The 26,981-nt window shown below is 43.3% G+C and overlaps 1 protein-coding gene across 2 annotated transcripts; it reads right to left on the minus strand.

Moving 5' to 3' along the window:
- Positions 1-452: 452 nt before the first annotated feature.
- Positions 453-26,981, minus strand: MAPK7 (mitogen-activated protein kinase 7). Of its 2 annotated transcripts, XM_081971530.1 has the most exons (7): positions 20,147-20,359; positions 16,393-16,615; positions 12,228-12,393; positions 7,692-8,827; positions 5,534-6,456; positions 3,897-4,024; positions 453-670 (listed from the first exon to the last, which is right to left on the minus strand). In XM_081971530.1, the coding sequence occupies exons 2-7, from the start codon at positions 16,610-16,612 to the stop codon at positions 517-519; spliced, it is 2,727 nt and encodes a 908-aa protein (XP_081827656.1). In that variant the 5' UTR covers positions 16,613-16,615; positions 20,147-20,359; the 3' UTR covers positions 453-516. The 2 variants fall into 2 exon arrangements, with proteins under 2 accessions (XP_081827656.1, XP_081827657.1); XM_081971531.1 differs by lacking the exons at positions 16,393-16,615; positions 20,147-20,359 and adding an exon at positions 26,306-26,981.

A 26,981-nucleotide genomic window follows, 5' to 3' on the forward strand; every position in this document is an offset into this window, starting at 1 on the left:
ATTAAAAGAACCTGGAGAACATGTTTTACATGAATTCTGCCCTTCCGAAGGGCTTTCAATATTCTAAACAGAAAATGTCATCCGTGCTTATCAGCCATGAGGTAAGGAAACACAGTGAAACACAAGAAATTGACTGGATGTCTGTTTCCAAGGAAAGCAACGGTGCATCCTTTAGTGTTTTTGCCAGAGTCCTTTCCTTGTGTGTGTGTGTGTGTGTGTGTGTGTTTGTGTGTGTGTGTCTTTCAACATGCCCACAGAAGGCAGTGTAGAACCAAGTCTACTTCAACTCATTGCAAAAGACATCCAGTCTAAAACATCAGCCCAATTCACCTTTGCTGTAAAGCAAAACAACAGAAATGCACAGGCACTGTGGTGACATTTCCAACCCAAGTCATTGAGAAGGCTAAATCGCCTTGATCTTTCACATCCGCTCTAATGAGTTTTGTGGTTTGTTTGTTTTTTTAAAGAAAAAGAAAGACCAAAGAGGAAGACGTTGGCCAACGGGATCTCCGCTTCTCATGCATCTTGCAGGTCCGGAATGTCAGAGAGGATCATGGGAGAGCCCAATTGCAATTCTTGCTGGAGAGACTCCATGTCAGCAGGGTTCATGCGATGGACTTCCAACCAATCAGCGAGAAGCGAGGCCGAGAGTGGGGCGGAGTCACCTTGGCTAATAAAGTGGAAGTACAAGAAAAAAGAGACCACATTATTCATGTATTAACTGCAACTAGAATTGTATTTGCAGAACATTGGAAAAGTGTAGAGATTCCTACTGATGAGAAGGTGATCAGGAAAATATTAGAATGTGCAGAAATGAACAGATTAACATTAGCCATTAAGGAGAAAGAGCTGATGAAAGAAATGCCCTTCTGGGTTCGGCTCCAAGTGGGGAAAAAGACACTGGAGACATGGAGGCTGCTTGGAAAGATGGTTTTAATGGTGGACAGGACCACATGGCTTGAGCCCTGAACAGAAAAGGTGATCACATGATTCAATGTTGGTAGAGAAGAAAAGAAGGGTGGATGGAGGGGCTTGCTAGGCTTTTTATAACCTGTTCAGTCCCACCTCTCTGTTTCCTGTTCCTGTGTAAGAAATGTATTCTGATTGGTTGTCAGACTCACATGGGCCCATGCAGGGGCAACCCTCTAGGCTGAGTTTTGAATCCAGGTTTGATTGAGTTCAGATGCCATGTGGTCAGTTGAGTAAAGGCTTATATTATCATGCCTTCATTGTCACTGCCAGAACTCTACACCCATCCCCCTGGAGCTGAAAGGGAGAACTCTTTATTATGTAAAGTGGACTAGCTTGTCCTTCTTAATGGCCCATTGATAAAGTGAGGATGGCAGGAAGCTGCAGGAATTTACTTAGTTTTTAAAATGTGTTTCTCCCTTTTTCACATCCAGGAAAATATAATATTCTGCCTTATCAATATTTCCTAGGATATTTCATTTTTCTGGGAGAGGACTAGGTAATAACTTTCTACAGAGCAAACTGAATATTACATGATTTGGGAAGTATTTTACCAATGGTTGGAGAATAAAAAGGGAGTTTGGAAATGAAGAAGGCTAAAAAATAAGTAGATAATATATTTAGATAGAGATATAAATAAGATGAAAACAGTATGTGTATGATGAGAATAATGATGTTTAATGTTGATATATTATTACTAGAAGATATTAAGAAGAAAAATGGAGAGTTTTATAATGCTTAAATGCTTAATATATTATAATACTAAACTTAGGGAAATAATGTTAATATGAATGTGAAAGATGTGACAAAAGACGAATGATGTTGCACAGAGATGTTTGTACCCAGACGACACACTGCATAGGGAAAGATGGAATGTTTATTTCTGTAATTAAAAAATAATAAAACTCTTTTAAAAAAGAGAGAGAGACCAGGAGATGGGATGAAGACAAAGCAATAGACAATCATATGGAAGTCTTAATTATCTGGACTGGCAACTCTATGTGGCTGGGGAATTCTGGGAATTGAAGTCCACACATTTTAGAGTTGCCAAGATTGAGAAGCACTATCTATCTATCATCTATCTATCTATCTATCGATCGATCGATCGATCGATCTATCATCTATCTCTATCATATATATATATATATATATATATATATATATATATATATATATATATATGTGTGTGTGTGTGTGTGTGTGTGTGTGTGTGTGTGTGTGTGTGTGTGTGTATGTGTGTGTTCCAACGTAACTCTGGAACACCTCAAACAATTTCAACCAAACTTGGTACACAGATGACTTACACTCTGGAAAAAAATAATGTGGGGGGTAAGACACTCTAACACCCCTCGGGGGGGGGTGTTCTGTTAAAATACAGCCTGTTGTGCCTTAAAATGGCTTCTACTGTACTGCTGTAAAATGGCTTCTATGGTACAGTGCACTGGAGTTGCCATGGTAACGGCTCCACAGTACTCCACAAGGTAAGAGGGAAAATCCAACATTAGAAATTACGTTTGGTCCTGACATTTTCCCCCTATAAATAAATACCCAGGGAATGCCGGTTTATCAGCTAGTCCTAAATAAAATCCTGGAGTGTCTCCAGATGAAATTCTTTTCTATGGCATGAAGGCATATCAAATTTAGTGCAGTATAGCTTTTGATGGAGCCCAAAACACTTTAGCCCTCAGGAATTGCTTTAGAAAACTGAAGGGGCTGAGAGAGAGAGAGAGAAAGAGTAAAGGTTCCTTTGCAAAAAATCAGAAGACAAATTGTATTATTATTCTACACACTTCCCTCCTGCTTCTCTATTTTCCCTACAACAACCAACCTGTGAGGTGGCTAGGGCTAAAGAGAATAAGTGGCCCAAAGTTACCCGGAGAGTTTTCAGGCCTATGGAAGGCCTAGAATTCAGAGTCTCCTGGCTTTTAGGCCAGCACGATAACCACTACGCAGGCCAATTCTCCAAACCTCACCAAATATAGGAAGAACGGCCACTGCAGAATAGGGAACAAATTTATCTCATCCAAAATTGCCCCCTTTGAAAATCATGCCGAACCAGCCATCCACAAGATGGTGCCTTTCCAGATACATTGGGCCTCATCTTTTATAATCTTCCTGAGACTAGCTAAGCTTTGTGGAGGCTGAAGGGAAGCAAGATGGATTCCAAGTAAGAATTTTTGCTTGTCAGATTTTACTGCTGTCAGATCTTGCCCCCTCCTCACCTTACATCTATCAAAAGAAGGCTGCCATGTTTTCAATGGTACAGGGCAAGTAAGCCAATAGAAGAAAGACAATCTCTTTCTTTATTAGGGCCAGGTTACTTCCTGCTGCCCACCAAGAAGCTACCATGTTTCCCTGAAAATAAGGCAGGGTCTTATTTTCTTTTGACCTCCTCCTCCTCCCCCTCAGCCCGAAACAAGCGCTTGGCCTTATTTTCGGGAGGTCTTATTATTTCTGAACTGCGGGAAGCCCCTTCACCTCTGCCCGCGGATCAGCTGATCCAGAGAGGACCGGAAGTTCTGTTTCTGGCACACTCTTGCCAGCCTTAATGTCGCTAGGCCTGGCGCATTTTTGGGGGCTACCACTAAGGGAAGGGGTGCGGAAACTAGGGTTTATGGGAGCGGCCTCCGCAAGGCTATTCTACGTGGGTGGCAGGTGCATGTGAGGTGTTTAGGGCATGTTCCCCTCTTCTCCTCCCCCCCCAGGAAATGACAGGCACATAGCTGCGCATGTGTTTAAATATTTAAGGGAGGGCTTATTTTGGGGGGAAGGGCTTATTTTAGCACATGCACTCAAAAGCCCGATCGAGGTCTTATTTTCGGGGAAAGAGGGCAGTTCCAACAAAAGTAAACATCTGTTCCAGAATGCAGTGATTCCACAGCACAAACGTCTCCCCACAAAGTCCCAACAAATAGGACGCCGCTCACCTCTCTCTGTTCTCCCCCACCATGTCGAAAGACTGATTCAGGAATTCTTCCAGGTCAAATCCGACCCCGTAACCAGCACCGCTGCCTTTGGGTGTTCCAGAGAAAACAGGAGGCAAAAGATCTTCCACCTGGAATGAAGAACCAACGGAGATTAATGAAGGACTGCCAACAATTTGAAAACAAAGGGACTCTCCGTGCAATCTTATTCCTGCACGAATAGCCTACTTCCATGATGGCGAACCCATGGCTCATGTGCCACAGCTGGCACACAGAGCTCTCTCTGCAGCCACGCGAGCTGTCACCCCAGCTCAGCTTCACTGCGCCATGTGCATACGCCTGCCACCGGACAGCTGATTTTTGGGTCTCTCCCACGCATGCATGGGGCGCGGCGCATGGGAGAGACACGCATGCATGGGGGTGAGGTCAGACATGCATGCGCGGGGCAGGGAGTTATCGGCGTCCATGGGGGGAAAGGGGTGTGCGGAGGCTGCACGCCACCCCCCCGCGGCCTGTTTTTGTTCCCAGGAGGTTGCAGGGAAACCTACTAGACTAGTGGTCCTCAACCTTCCCAATGCCGCGACCCTTTAATACAGTTCCTCATGTTGTGGTGCCCCCCAACCATCAAATTGGTGTCTTGGTTCCTAAGACCATCAAAAATATATGTTGTCCGGTAGTCTTAGGCGACCCCTGTGAAAGGGTTGTTCGACCCCCAAAGGGGTCCCAACCCACAGGTTGAGAACCGCTGTACTAGACCCAAAACGGGGAGCGAGGGGTGCAGCACATTTCCTCCCCCACGGCCCATATTTGCTCCCAGGAGGCTGCAGGAAGGTCTACTAGACCTAAAACAAGGCACAGGGCATCACAAGCGGATGCACCGGATTGTGCGCATGTGAAGGGGCGGGGCGCAGGGAGTGCCGCACGACGCATTGCATTATGGGTGCTAGCGCGCGCAGGCTTTTGGCATGCAATGACAAAAAGTTTAGCCATCTCTGGCCTAGTTATTCAGCTGTCCCTTGCACCATGAGCAAACCCATCACCTCAACCTGATACCCTAAAGAGAAATCCCCCCAGTCAGCGTCTTTTTTGGATATACCATTTGAAAATTACGGATGCTAAAGCACATCTGGAGCACAGCAGTAAAAGGGAAACACTTGGCAAATAAAAGGAGGTGAAGGATAGGTTCAAAGAAATCAGCTGCACTGAACAACGATCAGAAGTGAGAGAAGTAAACAAGTCTAAACTTGCTAAATTCCTTTCAGTGGGAGTGGAAGAAAATTAATGTCCTCCAGATCTGATCCAGAATAAACAGTTATATTCAAGGCATTGCGTTGACCGACGCACACAAGGAAGAGGACTTCTTTGTGCTTCTTTCTCAGGCTGCGAAAAGACCCTTGCTCATCTCTAGGAGCTTCGTAAGAGAAGCGCTGCAACCTGCACAAAACGTTGCAGGAATTCAACGATTACACATCCTACAGAAATGGCATTTAAGTTTGCCGTGAGCATCTTCCAGAGATGCCAAGGGCTCCCAACTCCTGTGGATTACAGTGAGGGATTTTAAGAAGGGCATTAACATTAATAGGCTGACTTACAAAAGCCTCCTAATATCAAAAGGAGACAACCCTTTCAAGGGCCTTTACCTGAGATTTTGATAGCTGCTGGGTTACCACGTTGATATCAGGAGACTCCGAAGGTAGTCCAGATGCCACCTGGGACTGAACTGGCCCTCTAGTTTCTTCTGTGGACAGTCCCTGGGGCGGAATTTCAGACTTGCCTGTCTCAGACTGGAACAGAGGCTGATCCGCCTCAGCTCTTGCCACAAAATTGACAACCGGTTCTGACAAAGGCCCGGCCGGTGTTACCTCAGGCTGACCAACAGGCAGTTGCCCAGACACAGCCCAGTTCTCAGGCGGAGAGACGCTACGCCAAGCGTTGAGGGCCGCCACTCCATACGGGCCTTGGAAAATCTGGCTCGGGGCATATTTGACGTTCAAGAGGCACTCGGACTTGGCAGGGATGGCTTTGGGGCAAGCTGGGGCGGCCACCACGAAGGGGGCAGCTTGCGCTGGGAAAAAGCGGATAACGTTGGTGTTGGAAGCCTGGACCGAGGCTAGCTCGGTCCCCACCGGGACAAGGGTGAGCTTAGGGGCAAGGCCTGTTGCCGCTTTGTCGGAGAAAGCAAGAAATTCGGAAGGGGCGGGCGTGTTACGAGAAGGGGCGGGAGTGACGCAGGTCGATGCGTGGGCTTGTGGGGGCAAAGGTTTGGCAGCGGGAACTGAAGGCAGGGCATGACTGCCCATGTTTTTCTGAGGTGGGACCGTGGACCCATTTTGGATTGGCTTGTTCTGGGTGCGGTCCACCATCTTGGTCCATCTTTCCAGAAGGTTCCGGTCGTTCTCGGTCAGCATGTCCTTGTGTTCCCGTTCCTTCTCCTTCTTCTGCTTCTCTCGCTCCTTGGCCCGTTCCTGGCGCCGCTTCCGTTTCTCCTCCCTCTCACGCTGGCGTTCCTTCGCCGTTACCGGTCGCCGGATATCGGGAGTTTCTGAGACAGAGGAAGGTATATCTGCAGGACAGAAGGAGCCAACGGTACTCATGAAGAAGGAATCCAAAAAGTAAAGATGGCAGCTGCAAGCATATTATCAAGGCCACACTTTAAAAAAAAAAAAAAAACACATGCATCACAGATTAGTATCACTGCAGGTAATCCCAAAGGTGCTTTTTCAGGAGGCAACTGGACTTTCTGGTTTTTCTTTGAAGATGTTTCGCTTCTCATCCAAGAAGCTTCTTCAGCTTTGCCAGGATGGTGAGGAATAGATTTATAATAGCTTCTTGGATGAGAAGCGAAACGTCTTCAAAGATAAATCGGAATGTCCAGGTACCTCTTGAAAAAAGAACCTTTGGGTCAGCCATGACCTGGGTGACTGAGAATCTCCACAGACATCACTAAAGGTAGTTCTCGAGTTACAACCACTTATTTAGTGACTGTAAAAAGTTACAATGAAAAAATGATGTATGACTGTTTTTCACGCTTATGATCGTTGGAGCAACCAAATAGTCTCGTAATCAAAATTTCGATAGACTGGTTCATATTTACGACGGTCGCAGTGTCCCAGGGTCATGTGATCACCTTTCGTGACCTCCCGATAAGCAAAGTTAGACAGTGAAGCCAGATTCAAATACCAACCACATTGCTAACTTAAGAACTGCAGTGATTTGCCTAACGATTGTGGCAAGAAAGATTGTAAAATGGGGCAAAATTCACTTAATAACTGTCTCGCTTAGCGGCAGGAATCTGGGACTCAAATGTGGTTGTAAGTCAAGGATTACCTTTTTAAAGCAATAAATAATTTCACTGCGATTATCCCAAGCTTTCTAAGCATTTTCCTGGGTTCTAACCAGGTTTTAGCAGACTATCATGATCTTACAGTATCCAGGATACTGAACCCTGGAAAACTAACAATGGCTGTGCAATGGTGATCATAAGTCAATGACTACCTGTCTATCAGAGAGGCAGTTAAATGACGTAGAATTCTTCAACGTTTCTGGATTTGCGGGTGGGGGGAGAGCGGAGGGTTCCGTGCAAATGACTGGAAAGCACGCACATACACACAGCTCCCTTTACACAAGCACACATGCCTGCCACTCATTTTAACAGAGCATGGGGGCATGTCCTCCCGCTGCTCAAACAAGGGAGGCAGCCGTTTCCACGGTACAGTTGTTGGGACCCATGAACTGAGTTACCTCCAACCTTGAGGTATGTCATATCCCTTCCCAGGGCAAAACCCGGATTAACCTCACCTTTGTTTTTATTCCGGAGTGCAGATTGCAAGATGAGGGCTTTTAGAGCAGCCTTGGTGTCATCTGAGATGGCGCCTTCCCGCTTTGGTGGCGCCACTGGAGCCTCCACCTCAGCCTTTACTTCTGGCGGAGTGACAGATGAATCCACCAGAGGAGAGGTGAAGTCAATGGTCTCCGTTGGGTAAGGCATGGGAGAGGCCATCGCATAATCATCATCGGCCCGTGGAGAACCAGCACTGGGCATGTCAATATCATTGCAGCGCAGTAGCAATGCCTGGCTAGCGGCATCATCCACCCCGCCATCCACCATGGCCGGTCTAAGAGCGGGCTTGAAGCTGATCTGCCGCCGTATGCCTTCCCGGCGTTCGTGGAAGTCCTTGATTTCGGCCATAATGGTCTCCTTGATTTGTTCCTTGGTAAGCACCTGTTTGTCAAAGTCAAAATCGAAAGCCGGGACGCAATCCGGCTCGTCGTCCGGATCGTGATACTTAGACAGGAACGGGTGGTTCAAGGCCTCCACTACGGAGATGCGCTCGCGTGGGTCGAAGCGGAGCATCTTGGAGAGCAAAGACAAGGCCTTCCGGTCAGCATTCTGGTAGAGGCTGTCCCACGGCACTGGCTGGCGCGACGGCAAGCTCTGGATGTAGGCACGCACCCGGTCGGCACCAATGGAGTGGACCACTTTGGCTGGAGGAGTGCCCAGGACGGTGATAATCAGCTGCAGTTGATGGATATAGTTTTTCCCGGGGAAAAGCTGCTTCCGCCCGAGCATCTCTGCAAAAATGCACCCCACTGACCACAAATCTATAGCCTGTGTGTATTCATGCAGAGACAACATCAGTTCTGGGGCTCTGTACCAGCGAGTGGCCACGTACTCCGTCATGAAATACTTGTATTCGACCGGCTTGGTGCAAAGGCCTCGGGCCATCCCAAAGTCACCGATCTTCAGCTCACAGTTCTCATTGATCAGCAGGTTGCTGGGCTTGAGGTCTCGGTGGATGACATTTGCCGAGTGGATGTACTTAAGGCCTCGGAGGAGCTGGTAGAGGAAGTAGCGCACATGCTCCAAGGTGAGAGGCTGTGATGAATGGATAATCTGGTGGAGGTCACTCTCCATTAAGTCTAGCACCACATAGCTGTCAATGGGGTGAGGAGAGAGATAGAGAGAAAGGGCATAAGACAATGAAAGAGTGAATCTGGTCACATACAATACTGAATAATCTCTCTTCTCCCTGTATGCAGGCATGCAACCTTCCTTGTTGGGGGTTTATTTATTTATTTATTTATTTAAACTTATTAGTCGCCCCCTCTCCCCACAGGGTTGTTGTAAAAATAACCCTGGGTGCTGTTCAAGAGCCAAATGGTAGCACCGCATGTATTGTTCTGACCTAGGCTTCACAAAATACACGAAGCAGACTTCTTGCCCCAACAAAAATCCCTTTTTATTAAGCTAATGTGAATTCCTGTAGCAAAGCCCTGGCAAACAGTCTTTCAAGGATGAATTTACAATCACAGACCTTATCAGGCTTGGAGAGCTGCCAGGCCGATATCTTCCAAATGCCACTCTGTACAAGAAAATACTTGGCAAAGAGTCTCTGAGGGTCACGAACAAATATTTACACTAATTAAATGAATTAATTGTCTCCTGCAAACTCCCTCCCCTTCCGTTCCTCTTTTATTCCCTATGGGAGGGGCCATTCACCGCCCACCTGTGGCTTTACTCCCAAGTCGACCCTCGTTCCTTAGCTGTTCCCTTCTCCTGGCAACTCTGAGCATGCACACATCGGGAAAAGGCTCCAGCTGTTCTTCTGCCCCATTGGTCTCCAACTGCAAAGGCAGCTGATAACTGACAGCCCTGGTCCTATCTCTGCCTCCGACACAGAGCCCCCATCAGAGCCTTCTCCAGACTCCAGGACTGGCCCACATTCCTCCCCAACCTCCTCACTGTCTGAATTTGCCACCAGCTCCGCTAGCGGTACGGTCCCCTCTCCTAAGGATCTCCACCCAGCAGGACCAAGATGAAAGGCCTTCTCTGTAGTTTCTCCCTCCGGAGAAACATAATACATCTGAAGCTAAGATTGGTCCCCACTTGTTTTTTTTCCCCCTCATCATACATACTTTTTGGATAGAGTGTTGACTGGGTTACATTTTATACATCTCATTTATAATCATAATTTCAGTATATTCTAATTTCCCCACTTCCATTAATATTAATCTTTTTATATAATCTTTTCTTTTTTTCCATTAATTCATTTAAGCTTACATATCATTGCTAAGCACTTAATCTTTACAAATAAATCATTTTTAACCATAGTTTTTCTATGCCAACTTCAATCATATTGTTCTCTTTACATATTTCTTTATCTTTTCTCATTTAATTTTTTTATATAGTTAACATCACTATATGTCCTATATTTCATCTTTTAAAAAAAAATTACATACGTTTACCTTATTTCTTCTTCAAAAAAAAAAAATCTCATGAATTCCCCTTTTCCAATTGCTAATATTTTAGAATTCCCAACATTGTTCAAATCACATTCAAAATTAGTAATATTATCAGATTATCTACTTGTTCTTGTATTAAGCTTTTATCCTTATAAACTATCAAAGCCGCTGAGAGTGAGTCAGATGGCCATATATATTTTCTTAAATAAATGAATAAAAACTAGTCTTCATACATTTTGATTCTACTTCCTTGAACTGAGAAGTCATACATGCTATTTCCAAGTCAATAAAATATCCACAATAAGACTAGAAAGTAAGGACAAGAGAGACCAACTCACCCGAGGACAACCAACAAACTATCATCTTAGAACTGAGGAGAAACTTCCTGACAGTGAGAACAATTAATCAGTGGAACAGCTTGTCTCCAGAAGTTGTGAATGCTCCAACACTGGAAGTCTTTAAGAAGATGTTGGATAGCTATTTGTCTGGAACGGTATAGGGTTTCCTGCCTAGGCAGGGGGTTGGACTAGAAGACCTCCAAGGTCCCTTCCAACTCTACTATTGTATTGTATTGTATTGTATTATTTGAATCTGGATTTCCAGACTTCCTGACAACCACTAACATTATCTCATCTTATTCGAGAAACAGGACAGATCTTTCACTGGAAACTGTCATGGTCCCAAAAAGATCTGGGAACCTGATGCAGGGGGATGGGGGGGGGGGGGGGGGGGGAGGGAATCATCTCCATCAGAAGCAGCAAATTCCCCAAGCACTCAGTATTTCAAGAATCCTTCACGTCAATTAGCCAAAGCTCCCTTTGTGGTCTGACATCAAGAAAGGTTATTATTTTTGTTTTAATTGTTTTAGTACTCAATGTAAGACACCCAGTCTATACTTGAAGATGGGCAGATATATATAAAACAAACAATTGGGTTCTTTTTAATATTTAAGGTGAGAAACCCAAAATCATATATCCCAAAGGTGCTTTTTTCAAGAGGCAACTGGACTTTCTGCTTCTTTTCTTTGAAGACATTTCGCTTCTCATCTGAGAAGCTTCTTCAGTTTCTTGGATGAGAAGCAAAATGTCTTCGGGGAAAAAAAACAAGGAAGTCCAGTTGCCTCTTGAAAAAAGCACCTTTGGGACAACCGCGACATGGATGATTGAAAATATCCACCCATCCGTTTACCGAAGTCATACACTTGAAGATGGGCAGCTAAATAGAATGAACAATTAAATTAAGATGTCAACTAATCTTTCAAAAGTAGAGATGGGTAACTTGTGGCCTCGGGACTCTTCGTGTCACCTTCTGAGCTCACACTGATTTAATCAGCTTTCTACAAGAAGAGATAAACTGTTTTAATTCATGAAGGCTACCTGAATTTCAGACAGGGCTAGAAGGCATGGCTAGGACCAGCTAGTATTTCTCAATGCTGGCAAACTTTTTTTAAAAAAGATATCACTGCACTTTTATTGTTCTTTGCTACAGAAACGGATCTATTTGTCCCCTGGCTATTCCCTCTTGCTGTGAGCATCCTTTGAAGATTTTGAGAGTAACATTCCAAGCAGGATGGGGCGCCAAATGAGATGCAAACTTTCTTAAATCCCACATATGTCTGGTACAAATACATAAACGTATCTGCAAAAGACATGCAAAAACATGCTTGCTGTTACCACGGAGAAGATACTTACCTATCTTTTTTTGTTAAATATTTTTACTGTTTTATACCACGCATCAGTGTGTTTTCTAGGTGTCCAAGGTGTTAACATACAAACATCATCATCATTATAATCATTAATAATTCCCTCAACACTGACAAGCTATTTACTAAGTCTGCTTTACTATTAATCCTCTCATCGTTCCTATCATCCATCTCCTCCCACTTACGACTGCAGGACTGTAACTTTGTTGTTTGCATCCTTACGATTTATATTGATTGTTCCCTAGTATAACTTGATTGCTGATTTGTACCTTATGACTGTCATTAAGTGTTGTACCTTATGATTCGTGACGAATGTATCTTTTCTTTTATGTACACTGAGAGCATAGGCATATAAGCCTGGCAAAAAAAAAATTAAGACAGACACTTACACAGACTTGAATTCAGCATAAGGCACGGAAGGTTTCAGGATATCCTTAATGGCAATAATGTTGTCGTGCTTGAAATGCTTCAAGATTTTAAGTTCCCGGAGGGTACGCTTGGCATTCATCACAACGTCGAAGGCATTTGGGATCTTCTTGATCGCCACCTGCTGGCCTGGTAAGTGGAAAACAGGAAGGAGGTGAGGTGCATGTAATCTCTCACATTCCCCAAATCACAAATTTGTTTCCTATTCACAGGAACGTCACTCTAAAGCAGGGCTCTCCGACCTTGACAAGTTTACGACCTGTGGACTTCAACTCCCAGAATTCCTCAGCCAGCAAAGCTGATTTTGTTTTTAATTGGTTATACGCTGTTCAATCTAATGGCTTTTATTAGAGAGGGGATTTGAGGAGCGTTTTCTTAGTGCAACTTGTATTTATTTATTTATTTTCCTTCTAAAGTACTAACAAAAGAAAAAGGAACAAAAGGCCAAAATAATTACAACGGAGAAATTCGCAAATGAGTGGGGAAATGCATTGAAAGTACACTGTGTTTTAGAAGCAAAAATTTTAAAATACAATAGAAACAAGATAAAATATTGATCTGATGTGAATATTATTAAAGTGCAAGAATGGAATGGAATAGAATGGAATGGAATGGAATAGAATGGAATAGAATAGAATGACAGAGTTGGAAGGTACCTTGGAGGTCTTCTAGTCCAACCCCCTGCTCAGGCAGGAAACCCTATACCCCGTCAAACTCACAGCGTCACCTTTGTGTCACATGACGTATCGCAATGTTTTTTCCCTTGGCAGAGCTGGGTGGGCCTTGACCGCATGTGATACATCCAACCTGCAGGCCACCAGTTTGATACCCCTCCCCTATACCACTTCGGACAAATGGTTGTCTAATCTCTTCTTAAGTGTTGGATCATTCACAACTTCTGGAGGCAAGTAGTTCCACTGATTCATTGTTCTGACTGTCAGGAGAGTTAGATGCATTTTGTTTCTAATATATTTATGTCATCCTAACATTGTCTTGTGGGAACTCAGCCTATTCAGTCAATACATGTTCCACTGTACTGCATGAGCCCACGAAAAAAAGGTAATTCACTTTCCAAACTAAGTTATTTCACAGATCCAACCAGTTAACTCACACCTTTCCTTAACCACTGCTTACATATGAACCATACATGCATGGGTTCAAATTCATACAGGTAGTCCTCAAATGATGCCTGGTCCTTTAGCAATCACTCAAAATTACAACGGACAACCAAAAAGCACAGCACCTGCTTCCGGAGTCCCAACAGGTGCATGCGCTGTTTACACACATACACATGCATATCAGGCGCTTGGCAACTAACTCACCTGCAGTCTACCATAGTCACATGACCACAATTTATAGTCACGTGACTTATCACTCATAGGAATATACTGATTAACTTAACGGCCTGTTGCATCCACATAACGGCAGTGGCATTTGCTTAACCTCCAGACCACCACCACCACCCACCTACAAAACCCCATAAAATCAGATCCAATAATGTGGATTCCTCGACTTATGACTGTCATGACTTGCAATGGAAATTCCGAGCTCTGTTATGGTCATGAGTCAAGGACTAGCTGTACAAGAAGGTGAACCAAAGTAAACAACTACATTATTCCTTTATTCAGACAGTTTCTGAATCTAACTTAAACATTTTTATGTGATTTGGGACCTCGGCAATTTTTTTTCGAAAAGTTTTTTTTAGTCTCTTACATACAATTACAGGTATACATTCACTTAGTTTTTATTCTTATTTATATTTATCCCTTTTACACATTTATTTTTCCATATAAAAAATTAAAATATGCATTCGGGGTTACTTTGTTTACCATCCCATAGACCTATTTTGTATTATCGCCACCTTACTTTCCCTCTCTTTTCTCCCTCCCTTCCCTTACTTTCTTCTTTCCTCCTCTCCTTTCCCTTTCCTTCTTCCCTTACCTCACCCCTATTCCTCTTTTCCTCTTCCCCTTCCTACCCTCTGGAATGAGCTGCCCCCGGAGCTCCGCATAATCCCTGACCTCCGGTCCTTCCGACATGCCCTACAAAGTTGGCTTTTCCAGCAAGCCGGCCTGGCCTGTTAATTTTTATCTCATTTTTTAAATGTATTGTCCTATAAGGTTTGTTTTTTTGGATATGTATTTAATTTCTTTTTAACTTTCGGGATGTGTGTTTTTTAATGTTGTACGCCGCCCTGAGTCCTTTGGGAGAAGGGCGGCATATAAATCCAATAAAACAAACAAACAATACCCTCCCTCCTTCTCTTTCTGTCCCTTCCGGCCTTCCTCTCCTTTCCTCTTTCTTCCTTTCCTCTCCTTTCCTCTCTTCTCCTCTACTCCTCTCTTCCTTTCTTTTTGGACCTTGGCATTTCTGTGGGCCCTTATGCCAAGGGCCTACTCTGCCTCTCAGTGCAATATTTAAAACAAAGTCTCCCTATTTTCCAGACTCTGGCAAGCCTTCCCCAGCTGGCATCGATCAGTTCCTTTGGAATTATATTTCCTAAAATCCCAAGCCAGCATGAAGACTGTAGTCAGAAAAGGTTGGCCTAGATCCAGGCATCAAGTTTGAATGTGGCAAAGTGAAAAGCATTCTGAAGGATTTTGTCTTAACAGAAAATGCATGGCCTGGGCAAAAAAAAAAAAACATTTTATTAATTTACTGTGAATTCTGCTCATTCACATCCAGCAAAGACTTTCAAGGGAGGATTTACAGTCACAGACCTTATCTGGCTTGGAGAGCTGACAGGGCGATATCTGCAAAACCGGGCAAGGAATCTAAGAAAGTCACGAACCAATTAAACGAACTAATTGTCTCCTGCAAACTCCATTCCCCTTTCGCTCCTCTTTTATTTCCTCTGGGAGGGGACATTCATTGTCCACCTGTGGCCTTCCATCCAAGACGACCCCTGTTCTTTAGGTGTTCCCTTCACCTGGCAACTCTGTGCATGCGCACCCTGGGAACAGGCTCCAGCTGCTCCTCTGCCTCACTGATGTCTGACTCTGAAGGCAGCTGATAACTGGCATACGGCTTTGGCCTCCGTTCTGCCTCCGACACAGAGCCCTCATCAGAGCCTTCCAGGACTGGCCCTTGTTCCTTCCCAACCCCTCATTATCCAAATCTGTTGCCAGCTTCACTGGCCACTGGTGGGCCACAACATGTGCATGCGCTCCTGCACGGTAGTAAAGTGAATGCCACTGCCAAAATATGAATGCAACTGTCATTAAGTGAATAAATCCACCTCACGTATTTGTGGTGGGGGGGGAAAACAGGAAGCAGGATTATTAGGTATGTTGACTGCCTTGAGTTATTCCAATATATATATATAGAATATACGTTTTTAAAAAGAGGGATAAAAGTCCAATAATAGTAGCTCATTGATCTGTGTAGTTTGTTACGTGTTTCAATATTAATACATAAAATATCTGCCATGAGTAAATTATAGGTAGTCCTAGCTTAGCGGCCATAATTGGAATCAAGAGGGATGGGGCAACTCATTACAGCCAACTCGAAGCGGAACAAGAATTACATTAATATCGAAAAAATGGTGGTACAGAATCATTAAAGAAAGGATGCCGAAGGAGGGACAAAATGGAACGGGAATGATAAAAAATTAAATTATTTTTAAAATTATTTTAAATAATTGAATTGTTGAATGACCCCACAGTGAGTTACCCCGGGGTGAGTTGACCACAACGAGTTGGCTGCGGAGAATTGTGATCGCCCCAGAATCAACAATTCATCAATAAACAAAGCAGCTAAGTGAAATCGCGACTGTGGTTATGATACGATCTTACTTCAGTTCCCCTTCAGTTTTACAAGCCTGCTAAGATCGTTAAGTGCAAAGCTTGGCTGCATAGTTACTTTTTCATCACAATCATCAATGCAAATAGTGGCTGTACGAGGCAGCGGCTAAATGAGGACCACGCCTATGCATTAATATTTCAGGGTACTAAACCCAGGCTGCGGAAAACACCACACAGAGAACAGCAGGAAATATATTATTGATACACACTGCTAGCCAAGGAGAATTCCTCTACGCCCCATCTCAATGCAGGAGGGAAACCACACAAGTTCTTAACAGCCACCCAGCAGAGAGCAGTGTGAAGCAGAAGCTCCGACTTAACACACCTGTATCTTTGCGCCGTGCTGAGCTCACCACACCGTAAGCTCCGGTGCCAATTGTTTCAATGACTTCATACTCATCTCCCACTTCAAAAGTGACGTCAAATGACCGGGCCTTCAAAATGGCTAAATTCTTCGCTGCCACCGTGGCCTGATGGGTGGATTCCTGCTTGGATTGACTTTGAGCTGCTTCCTCGCCCTCGTCTTCCACTGGTGGTTCAGCCATGGTCTGTCACATACACACACACACACACACACACACACACACAGAAACACACACAGAGAGACAAATGTGAATTATGAAATCCTACTGCCCAGGTCAAACGTTCCAGGAGGTTACTGGTCCAATGCCCAGCTTCCTATTCTCAGCTTTGTTACAGGAAATGTAGTAGGTGGGAAAAAATGACAAGCCTTAAAACACTGTGTGGCACCCAAGCTGTTCAAGGTAACCCAAGGTAGCAATAGAATTTAGAAGATGATGAACAATGAATGGGTTTAGGGCCAACTAAAGATATGTACAATAGGGACACGGTGGCTCAGAGGCTAAGACGCTGAGCTTGTCGATCGAAAGGTTGGCAGTTCGGCGGTTTGAATACATAGTGCTACATAACGGAGTGAGCTCCCATTACTTCTCCCAGCTTCTGCCAACCTAGCAGTTCAAAAGCACGTAAAAAATGCAAGTAGAAAAATAGGGACCACCTTTGGTGGGAAGGTAACAGGGTTCCGGGCACCTTCAGCATTTAGTCATGCCGGCCATATGATCACGGAGACGTCTTCCAACAGTGCTGGCTCTTCGGCTTTAAAACGGAGATGAGAACCGCCCCCTAGAATCAGGAACGACGAGCACATATGTGCGAGGGGAACCTTTACCTTTTAAAGATATGTATGCCTTACCAGAGAACCAGTTTAATTAAGCTGTATGGAGATTCTCAGTCATTCAATTCACATCATAGTTTTCCCAAAGATGCTTTTTTCAGGAGGCAACTGGACTTTCTTGTTTCTTCTTTTGGAGACTTTCACTTCTCATCCAAGAAGCTTCTTCGGTTCTGACTGGATGGTAGGGATTGGAAGGATTTATACTCCTTGCAAACAGCTGGTCAAGTGACCCTAAGGACACAAACAAACCTCCAAATGGCCTCAACAACTCTCTAAAAGGATGCAAATGACCAGCTCTCTGCAAGGTGTATAAATACTTCCATTCCCCACCATCCAGTCAGAGCTGAGGAAGCTTCTTGGATGAGAAGCGAAACGTCTTCAAAAAAAAAAAACAAGAAAGTCCAATTGCCGCCTGACAAAAAGCACCTTTAGTTAATAAACCTCCAGGCAAAAGGCAAAAGACAAGAAACCAGAAGAGTTTTTAATTCTAGCGCCATCTTAGACCCAAAGCTGGTGAATGACCTTGGGTCAGTCACTCCCTCTCAGTCCCAGGCAGAAGGCAAGGGAAAATCATTTCCAAAGATCTTGCCCAAAAAATTGAAGGAACTAGTTCAGGCAGGGGTCAGCAGAAGTCAAGATTGACTTGAAGGCACACATACAAAAAAAAATCTTATCTATTCTTTGTATAAAGTCTTTGTACTTGTTGTTTTAATTTGCTTGTGGTTTCAAAATCTATGACTAAACATTTTTATCCAAAAAATGCTATTCTCCAACTCTGAGTCCTCAGTGATTGTAGATGGGCTTCAAGACATACCCAGCTTTCAGATATGTGCCAACCTTGTTACAATTTAAGCACAAGCTGAAAGTGCTGTTATTCAGTACAGCATTTCAAATCTCAAACTGATTTGTCCTGAAATATTCACTGACTATATTATTTTATAGGCTTTAGAGTTGCAAAATTTGGAATGATGGGCAGAATGACAGGCAAAATATGAGTGTGATATATCAATAGATGAAACATATAATTGAATGTAGTCCATCAAGTGTTTTTCCCCTGCCCCTCTGTGATTCACCTCAATAGCTATGCAGATTGTAATGGGCGAGCCACAATTTTTTAAAAAGAGAACAAAAGGAGAGCATACAACTAAGAGCAGATCATCAACAATCTTGCACAAAAGCGGGTGTGCAAATTATTTGTGACAAACTCAAGTTACTTGCAAGACAATTCAACCCACTGAGCATCTTGTAATGAAGAACTGCACTGTAGAAAGTACTGTAGAAAGAAAGATGGATACAAAGCTTGAGAGAAGGTGAAAGAAAAGTTCCTTTTTAATTTAGGAACGGTAGAGTAAACTTGGACTGCAAGGCGATCCAACCTAGGCGGTCAGTCCTAGAGGAGATCAACCCTGACTGCTCTTTAGAAGGACAGATCCCAAAGATGAAACTCAAGTACTTTGGCCACCTAATGAGAAGGAAGGATTCGCTGGAGAAGAGCCTAATACTGGGAAAGATTGAGGGCAAAAGAAGAAGGAGATGACAGAGAATGAGGTGGCTGGATGGAGTCACCAAAGACATAGGCGTGAGCTTAAATGGACTCCAGAGGATGGTAAAGGACAGGAAGGCCTGGAGGAACATTGTCCATGGGGTCATGATGGATCAGATTGCAACTAACAACAAAGTAAATAACTCATCAGCGAGTAGTCTTCATCTTACATCCCCCTGACTGGGAAAATAAAATAGGGAAGAGTGGCAGTTTAATCTGCCAGTCTGAAATTAAGAAGAATCTATTATGGGATGGAACGCAGGGGAAGGAAGCATGGAGAAGTTGTCCTCCTATCAATCAAAACATAGTTATCACACAGATCTCAGAGAAGGGAAAAAATAGTTTTCCCCCACCACCACCCCAATCAGTTCTCAGGACAGAGTGATCTTAAGAAGCAAGCTGAATAGATTAACCTTAAAAATTAAAGATAAATAAGACTCAAAATATTATAGGACATGGAATAAATTGTATGAATGGATAAAGACAAGAGGTAGAAATGAGAGAGAAGTTGACGAATAACAGCACGGAAAATAAAGATCTATAGAATTATGGATATAATATGGAAACATTGTAAATGGGGCAATGTCAGTAGAAATTTAGTTAAAGCTCATTTTCTTTTCTCTTTTTTCCTCTTTGGTTGTATTATTATAATGACTGTAAAGATATTACTGTTATAGTTATTAGCTTGTTAAGTATGTTAAGATTTGCTATTGATTTTTCTTTGGCTTTGCTTTATTTGTAAGTGTTACCCTGACATGGCACTGTCTTTTCAATAAAGTATAAAAAAGAAAAAGTAAGAAGCAAGCTGGGGCTGGATTTGGAGAAAAAACGGAAAGTGACACTAGCCAATTTTATAGAGCAAGAAAAGGAAAAGCGTGTCTTTGCAGGAAGGGAATCAAGTTTGGTACGATAGTTAAGGCACTTGCTCAAGACTGGGGAATCCCAAGTTCAAATCCACCCTAAAAACTCTCCCGAGCAACTTCGGATCAGCAAGATTTCCTCCCGCCCACCCAACAGGACAAAGAATGAAGGGAGACCCCCAACCCACGCTGACCTCTCGGACAATGACAGTAATTGGGGGGGGGGGGTCTTATGGGGAAGGGCTGGGTAGAGCAGCCAAGCTGAACGGGGGCGAATGGGACAAAGCGTGGATGGGGAAGAGAATAAGGAGGAGGGGAAAGGGATGCCGATGGATGGGGAGGAGGCAGAGGGCTGGAGGATGAGCGGGAGAGGCTGCAAGGCAAAGAGGAAATTCTACCGCTGCCCAACCTCCTTCTCGCTGGAACCGTCTCCCCCTAATAACGATAGGAAGGAAGGCGCGGGAGAAAGAGGGTTCCCCACCTGCCAAGATGCGAGAAGAGGCGCCGAAGGTCTCAGGAGGTGGACAAACAGGGGCGGTTCCCTCTCTGGTCCGCTACTCCCTGGCGCTGGTGGTGGTGGTGGTGGTGATGATGGCTCGCCCGGCTGGACAAGAGTGCCCGGATGTTACGGCTCCGACTGCTCCTCAGCCAATCAAAATGTAGGCGGGCGTGGCTACGGAGGACGAAAGCGTCCCGAGATTGCTCCGGCGTCGGTACCTTTTCTTGAACAAAACGGAACGCCCCACCTCGCCCGCTTCGGAGAGCCAATCGGAGAGCGCGGAAGGGGGGGGGGAAAAGCAAGGGAACCAATGGGAGAGGGAATGGAATGATATTAACATATACGAGTGGAGCCGTTCTGTAGCTTTACGTGGAGGGCGGGAGCTTCACCTGTTGCCCTTCAGCCTGCTATTGTTGTGGGTTGCTGCGAAGCGAACGCCTTACGAAACGAATATCGGAGGCACCATTCACCACCCACTCTTTCCAAGTTGGAAAGAGAAATATATAGCCTCACTTATTCAGCAGATGGAAGACAGACCAGATAAATAGAATAGAAAATATGGAATGGAATGGAATGGAATAGAATAGAATAGAAAAATGGAGTAGAATAGAATAGAATTCTTTATTGGTCAAGTGTGATTGGACACACAAGGAATTTGCCTTTATATATGCAGTGATTCATGAATGAGTTGCTTGCAGATTAAAGATAGATGTTTACAATGAAATACGCTTTATTGAAACTCCTAACAAAAGGTCGTCAGAAAAGTCCTTAAATTTTTGCTATTCTTTTTTTTTATTTTTTTTATTGGTTTTTAAACATTTATGGGAAAAGGTAAGGGGATACATAGAAAATTTTGGCAGCTCCCACACTAGTGATAGAAATCCATCCAAATCTCAGAGTTTAAAAACAAAATATAAAAGATAAGCAGAAAACAGAGTCTTATTCTATATTGTCAACCATGTGTTCAATCATTTTTCCTTTGTCACTTTCTAGAATATCAACAATTACTATTATTTCAAATACTTTTATTTTTGTGACCTGAGCCTTTTCGAAATTGCTCCTTACTCCCTGTCCCCAGAGGGAGCCACAGCCCCCCCCCCTTCCTTCTTGTCTTGTACCTTGCTATCCTTTTCACTACCTTCGCTGTGTTCATCCTCTAGGAGGGGGAAATGCTTTTTAATGAAGGCTTCAGCCTCCTGCACTGTATTAATTCTAATCCTAAAATTTTTGCTGTTCTTTTTGTTGTTTCAATTGTTTTAGCAAAATAAAGTTGATTTTTATTTAAGTTATGTGTGTGCCTAACATAATTACATATAATCAATGGCTATTGATTACATATACTTCACATACAATTTAGCTAAGTCTCATGTCCTGCGTGGACAGGAAAGCTCATACACTATTTTTCGACCTTCCGACTGTAGAAAGTTAGCACCCATCCCTCAGAAGAATGAAAAATTTTGGGAAATATTAAAAAGGCAGAATATTATATTTCTCCAAAGGGAGAAATGGAGAACATGTTTTTTTCAGAGGAAAAAAGCAGCCCCCACTTTTCTTAATAGCCCACAGACGATGTCAGCACTTAAGAGACAAAGAGCTTATTGAAAGAAGCCAAGTATTGAGATAGCTCTATTCATAAGCAAAGCAAACACTCCAGGCAGAAATCTATTCAATACAGGATATTTTGAAACATCCTGCAGGAAAGTCCGAACAAAGGTAGAAGGGTAAGATTAGAAGCAGCCCCTTAATAGGAATTGCCCCTTACCCTTTCAGAACATAAGCCCCATTATTGCATGACCCTAGAGCAGTCCAAACTTCACCTGGGAGCTCAGATAAACAGTAAGCCAGAGGGTGACCAAATTAGCTCACACAAACACCTAGGATTTGCTTTTCCTCTTTTGCCTTCAGAGCCAGCTATGACCCCTACGTAACTCTTACATATTCACCTAGGAATCTGACAACAGCCAATAGCATACATGTCCTTGCACTGGAACAGGAAGCTCAAGTGCAAAGCCCAAAGAAGGTATAAAATCTTTCCATTCTCAACTCCATTTGGGCAGCTGACCAGAACCACAAACCTATGTTGTTCTGTTTCATGAATAAATCCTCTTTCCCATCAGCCTCCATGTTTCCAGTGTCTTTCTCCCGGCTTGGAACTGAATCAGATGGATTTTTCTTCCCACGCGATGCATCACCCTCATCAATATTATAGGATACCAGATGTTATTGGACTTTGAATACATTAAAAGGACACCCAATTGTTGAAGATTTGGCTTGAAAGTAAATATGTTGTTTCAGTCTCCCCGTGTATCCAAAAGACACTTTTGAGCTATCCTAAGGACATAATGGCTAGCTGGCTTTAGACATTACCCTGCAGCATAACATGGTCCTGTTGGGATCTTGTTGGTTGCAGGAATAAAACCACTGCAATTTGAAAGCTGGGTATGAGTTGTACTTGCAGCCCATTGTGCTTGTTCAATAAATAATTATTCTGGCTAAGTACGCCATGGCTCACTGTAACATTAGGCACAGCACCCCTGTGCTGCTTCATAAAAGTGAGATGGGAAATGAATACCGTATTTTTGGAGTATAAGGCACACCGGAGTATAAGATGCACCAAGGTTTTGAAGAGGCAATTTTTTTAAAAAAAAAAAGTTTTTACACTCTGCAAACCTCCCCCCAAAAGCCTGTTTTTTGCAAAAATGGACCTTTTTTTTTTTTTTTCCAAAAAGGCATGAATAGCCCTTAGGCGGCTTGTAGAGTGTTCCGGAGAGGGGCAAGAAATTGGCCTTTTTTGCAAAAATGGGTCCATTTTTTGTCAAAAAAAGGGCATTAGGAAGCTTATAGAGTGCTCCTGGGGGCTGGGGGACACAAAAGTGAGCAAAAATGGGGCATTGTTCACTCATTTCTGCCCTCCCCAGGCCCCAGGAGCTCTCTGAAAGCCTCCTACAAGTTATGCACAGTCATTTTGATGAAGAGGGTAGGGTTTCGGGAGGCAAAAAATGCTGCATTCAGTGTATAAGACGCACCCAGATTTTCAGCCTTTTTTGAGGGGAAAGGGTGCATCTTATACTCTGCAAAATACAGGTATATGAGGAAGAGGTGATGGAATCATGTGCCATTTTAAGATAGTTGAGCTAGAATTAGTAATAATCAAAGTTAAATCATCCCTTCACTAATTCCGTGAACCTGTATCAGTGGTGATCCAATTCCATCTGAGCAGGGTTAAGTCCTAATAAGCCATATTTAGGGAAGATGAAATATTCTTTGGAGGATCCAAGATGCCGATAAATCTGATCATGCTACAGGATTTCTAAAACAATGTGCATGAAACATTTTGTCTTTTAAGTTCCTTCCCCTATGGAAAATGTCCAAAATGATTTAATGGCATTAAAATTTGGGGTTTCTGCAGAGATCAAAAGGCATAATGAAACCAAATTTACCACTGTTAGAAAATGTTAAGTGGGGGCGGAAAAAGTTCACTGGAACCTAATTCAATTTCAGGTAGTCCTCGACTTATGACTTGTCAGGGTTTTGGCAGTGTGACTAGTATTATGAGATAAACCTCAGGAGCAGCACACAGCACACAGCACCTTAATACAATTAATAGTGGTTTATAAACAATATATATATAGACATATACATGCAGAGATAAATCCCTTACCAGCTATGAACACAAGGAGAGAAAATGAGATAAACAATGAGAGAGAAACATCCTCTAATGATCTATATAGACTTGTGTGGGCCTCCCATCAGTCTTAAAAGGGTTATACCATAGCTGCCATGAATCAGTCTCATTGCAACAGCCACATTGCATCATATTACAGATTACATTTTACAACCTTTCATCAGCTGGCAGCTATTAAATCCTCAGTACTTTGACACTCCTCCCATTTAAAGCTGTACAGCTGGTAAACCAAATGGTTTTACATATATTTTATACTTTTCTTATGCACAGTTTTGTTAACATATTTCATATAACAGTTTCTCCTTTACAGCTTCTCTCACCTTACAGTATGTCTACATGTTTACATTACATTAACATTTACATCTTTCACATGTACATGTCTTGAGTATTACTAACATGTCCTGGTACTGTTGGGGTTCATACCTAACACTGTATGGTTTCTATTTCTATTAGGTCCTCGCCTCCTGCTTCGATTACTACTCTCACTGCTACAAGCACTACTAGTACCATTACTACTATTGCTTCTTCTACGTTCATTATCTACTGACTCTGTATACTCTGTCTGATTAATCTCCATTACATCCTGTTTACCATCCCTTGGCTGGATATCTTTATTTTCTCTTTTTACTAGCTCAATCTCCTCGGTTTGGTTTATCTGCCTGCCTGTCTTTCTCTTTAACCCCGGCTTCCTCCATTTATCTCGTTGCTCCTTAGGCAATGACCATAACTCCTGGTGAGTAGGGAGTTCATTATGAATACCACCTACTCTAACCCCACTTGCAGTGAACCGCTCAGGAGGTACAACTTTCAGGCACCATTCAGGCCTCCTAGGTATAACACTGTTTGCTTGCCTTGCGTTTTTCCTACTTACAGGATACACCCTGTGTTGTGCCTCCTTACAAACAGCGTACTCTAAATACCTCTTACACTGCTTGCTGTGGCTTATGCTACCTAGCTGGGTCCGGCGACCCTCTGACCCTCGCATGCTTCACCACCACCATCCCATGTAACAGATGTACACAGTTGCTATGTGTGTGAGCATTTGTATAAGTTCGTGCACAACAATTATCATGCCTTCCTAGAACATAACAGACCATCCTTTTTAACCCCTTGTGCACATACCTGTCCATTTTTTCTTAATGGTATACAGTCCCCCAGCAAACACAATTTCATAACCCTGCCTGTCTAACATGGATATACTTAACAAATTGTGCTCTAAAGCAGGTACATATAACACGTTGTACAATGTAGCATCTATTTCTGGTACATACACATTACCTTCCCCTTTTACAGCAGCTCTCTGTTCATCACCCAGACTTACCCATGTTTGCCTAGATGGTTTCAAACCAGAAAACACGTATGAATCATTAACAATATGCTGGCTCGCCCCACTGTCCAGCCACCACATATTCCTAGTGTGTTCAGTTGTTGACGCTGCCCGGGAAAAGGACACTGGAGAACCATTCCATATTTGCTGCTTAGATCCACACCCTTGTCTCGCTGCTCCTCTGTTCCTCCTCTCAGGACATGTCTCTGGAGATGCTCATTAGAACCACACATGTAGCATCTCTTCACAAAATTAACTTTCAGTTGTTTTGCCGGCGTACTGGACTGTTGCAGATGCTGGTCTGTGCTGGATGCCCTCTCCTCCTTCTGGTCTCCTCTCCAGCCATTTCTGCTCCTCCTCCAACTGACCAGTTAAATATGCCATGGTTAAATTCTGTTCTTGCATGGACTCTAGACTAGTCACAAAAACATCCTATGTACTAAGCACCACATATACCTTGTGTGCTTCAGTAAATGTCATCCTCCTTTCTTCCAACTCAAGGAATGTCCTCCTCATATTCTGCAAATATGTGGACATACTCTCCTGGCTTCAGCTGTGCCTTATAGAGTTCCTAGTCAGCAACACTTTACTGCCAGGAATCTCTCACATACACTCTGCGCAAGGCCTCCTTACAATCTTTCGCAGACTGGAGACCTTTCACATGTACCAGCTAACTGTCTTCTAAAGCAAGAATTATGCTGGCTAATGCTTTTTCATTTCTCCTCTGGTCACCATCATCCAGGGCTGCTAGTGGATTAGTGACAATTGTCCACAACTTCTCCCTCTGCAGGGATAGCTCCATCTTCACATTCCAGGAGAGGTAGTTTGTCTCATTCAACAGAGACACCAGGAAACCTCCTCCCATTATGCCGACGGAGGTCATGCTGCCTGCTAATCACTATTTAAACCATTTACTCTGGTGCAAGCTCACACTGGGTTACTTCTCTCTCTAGTAACTCTGGCCCTCTCTCTGGATTGGGCCCATAATCTGTCAGAGTTTTGGCAGTGTGACTAGTATTATGAGATAAACCTCAGGAGCATAACACAGCACACAGCGCCTTAATACAATTAATAGTGGTTTATAAACAAAATATATACAGACATATACATGCAGAGATAAATCCCTTACCAGCTATGAACACAAGGAGAGAAAATGATACACGATGAGAGGAATGCCCTCTAATGATTACCTATATGTATAGACTTGTGTGGTCCTCCCATCAGTTTTAAAAGGGTTATAACATAGCCTTATTGCATCAGCCACATTGCATCACCTTACAGATTACAACCTTTCATTAGCTGGCAGCTATTAAATCCTCAGTACCCTTGACACGACTGTAATTTCTGTTTCTAAGCAAGGCAGTTGTTGAATGAATCACCCAATTTTATGACTTTTTTGCTACAGTTAAGTGAATCACTGCAGTTGTTAAGAGAATCAGGTAGCCATTAAGCAAATTCAAGATCCCCCATTGACCGGTCATAATCCACTTTTTTCAGTGAGTTAACTTCAACTGGTCGCTAAGCAAATTGTTTGTAAGTCAAGGATAATTTAGTACTTTATCCCTTTCAGGAAAACTTAATGAAGTCCAGATGTCTTAAAAGTTGCCAAGAATGGATACCCCTGTCCTATTATATGAGAAAAGCTAGATGACTGTTTTGTAAATAGCTGTTGTAAGAGAGTTCTTTTAGACAATTTCTATATGCCCATCTATTTCAATAATGTCTCTGGGCAGCAAATATTCCATAGTCTTAGAATGCCTAACATATAAATAATGGGCTGCTGAGATTCACCCACAAATTTTAAA

Source organism: Natrix helvetica (genome assembly GCF_964273705.1).
Source record: "Natrix helvetica genome assembly, chromosome: Z".
NCBI classification, from domain to species: domain Eukaryota; kingdom Metazoa; phylum Chordata; class Lepidosauria; order Squamata; family Natricidae; genus Natrix; species Natrix helvetica.

What these genes read in the sequence shown, in the direction of transcription:
- MAPK7 (XM_081971530.1), bottom strand. Translation starts at nt 16,612, where the DNA reads ATGGCTGAACCACCAGTGGAAGACGAGGGCGAGGAAGCAGCTCAAAGT. An exon ending in TATGCTGAATTCAAGTCTGT is followed by an intron (nt 8,828 to 12,227) that starts GTAAGTGTCTGT and finishes CCCCATTGACAG; the next exon opens with CTATGTGGTGCTAGACTTAA. An exon ending in GTGGGGGAGAACAGAGAGAG is followed by an intron (nt 671 to 3,896) that starts GTGAGCGGCGTC and finishes CCACTTTATTAG; the next exon opens with CCAAGGTGACTCCGCCCCAC.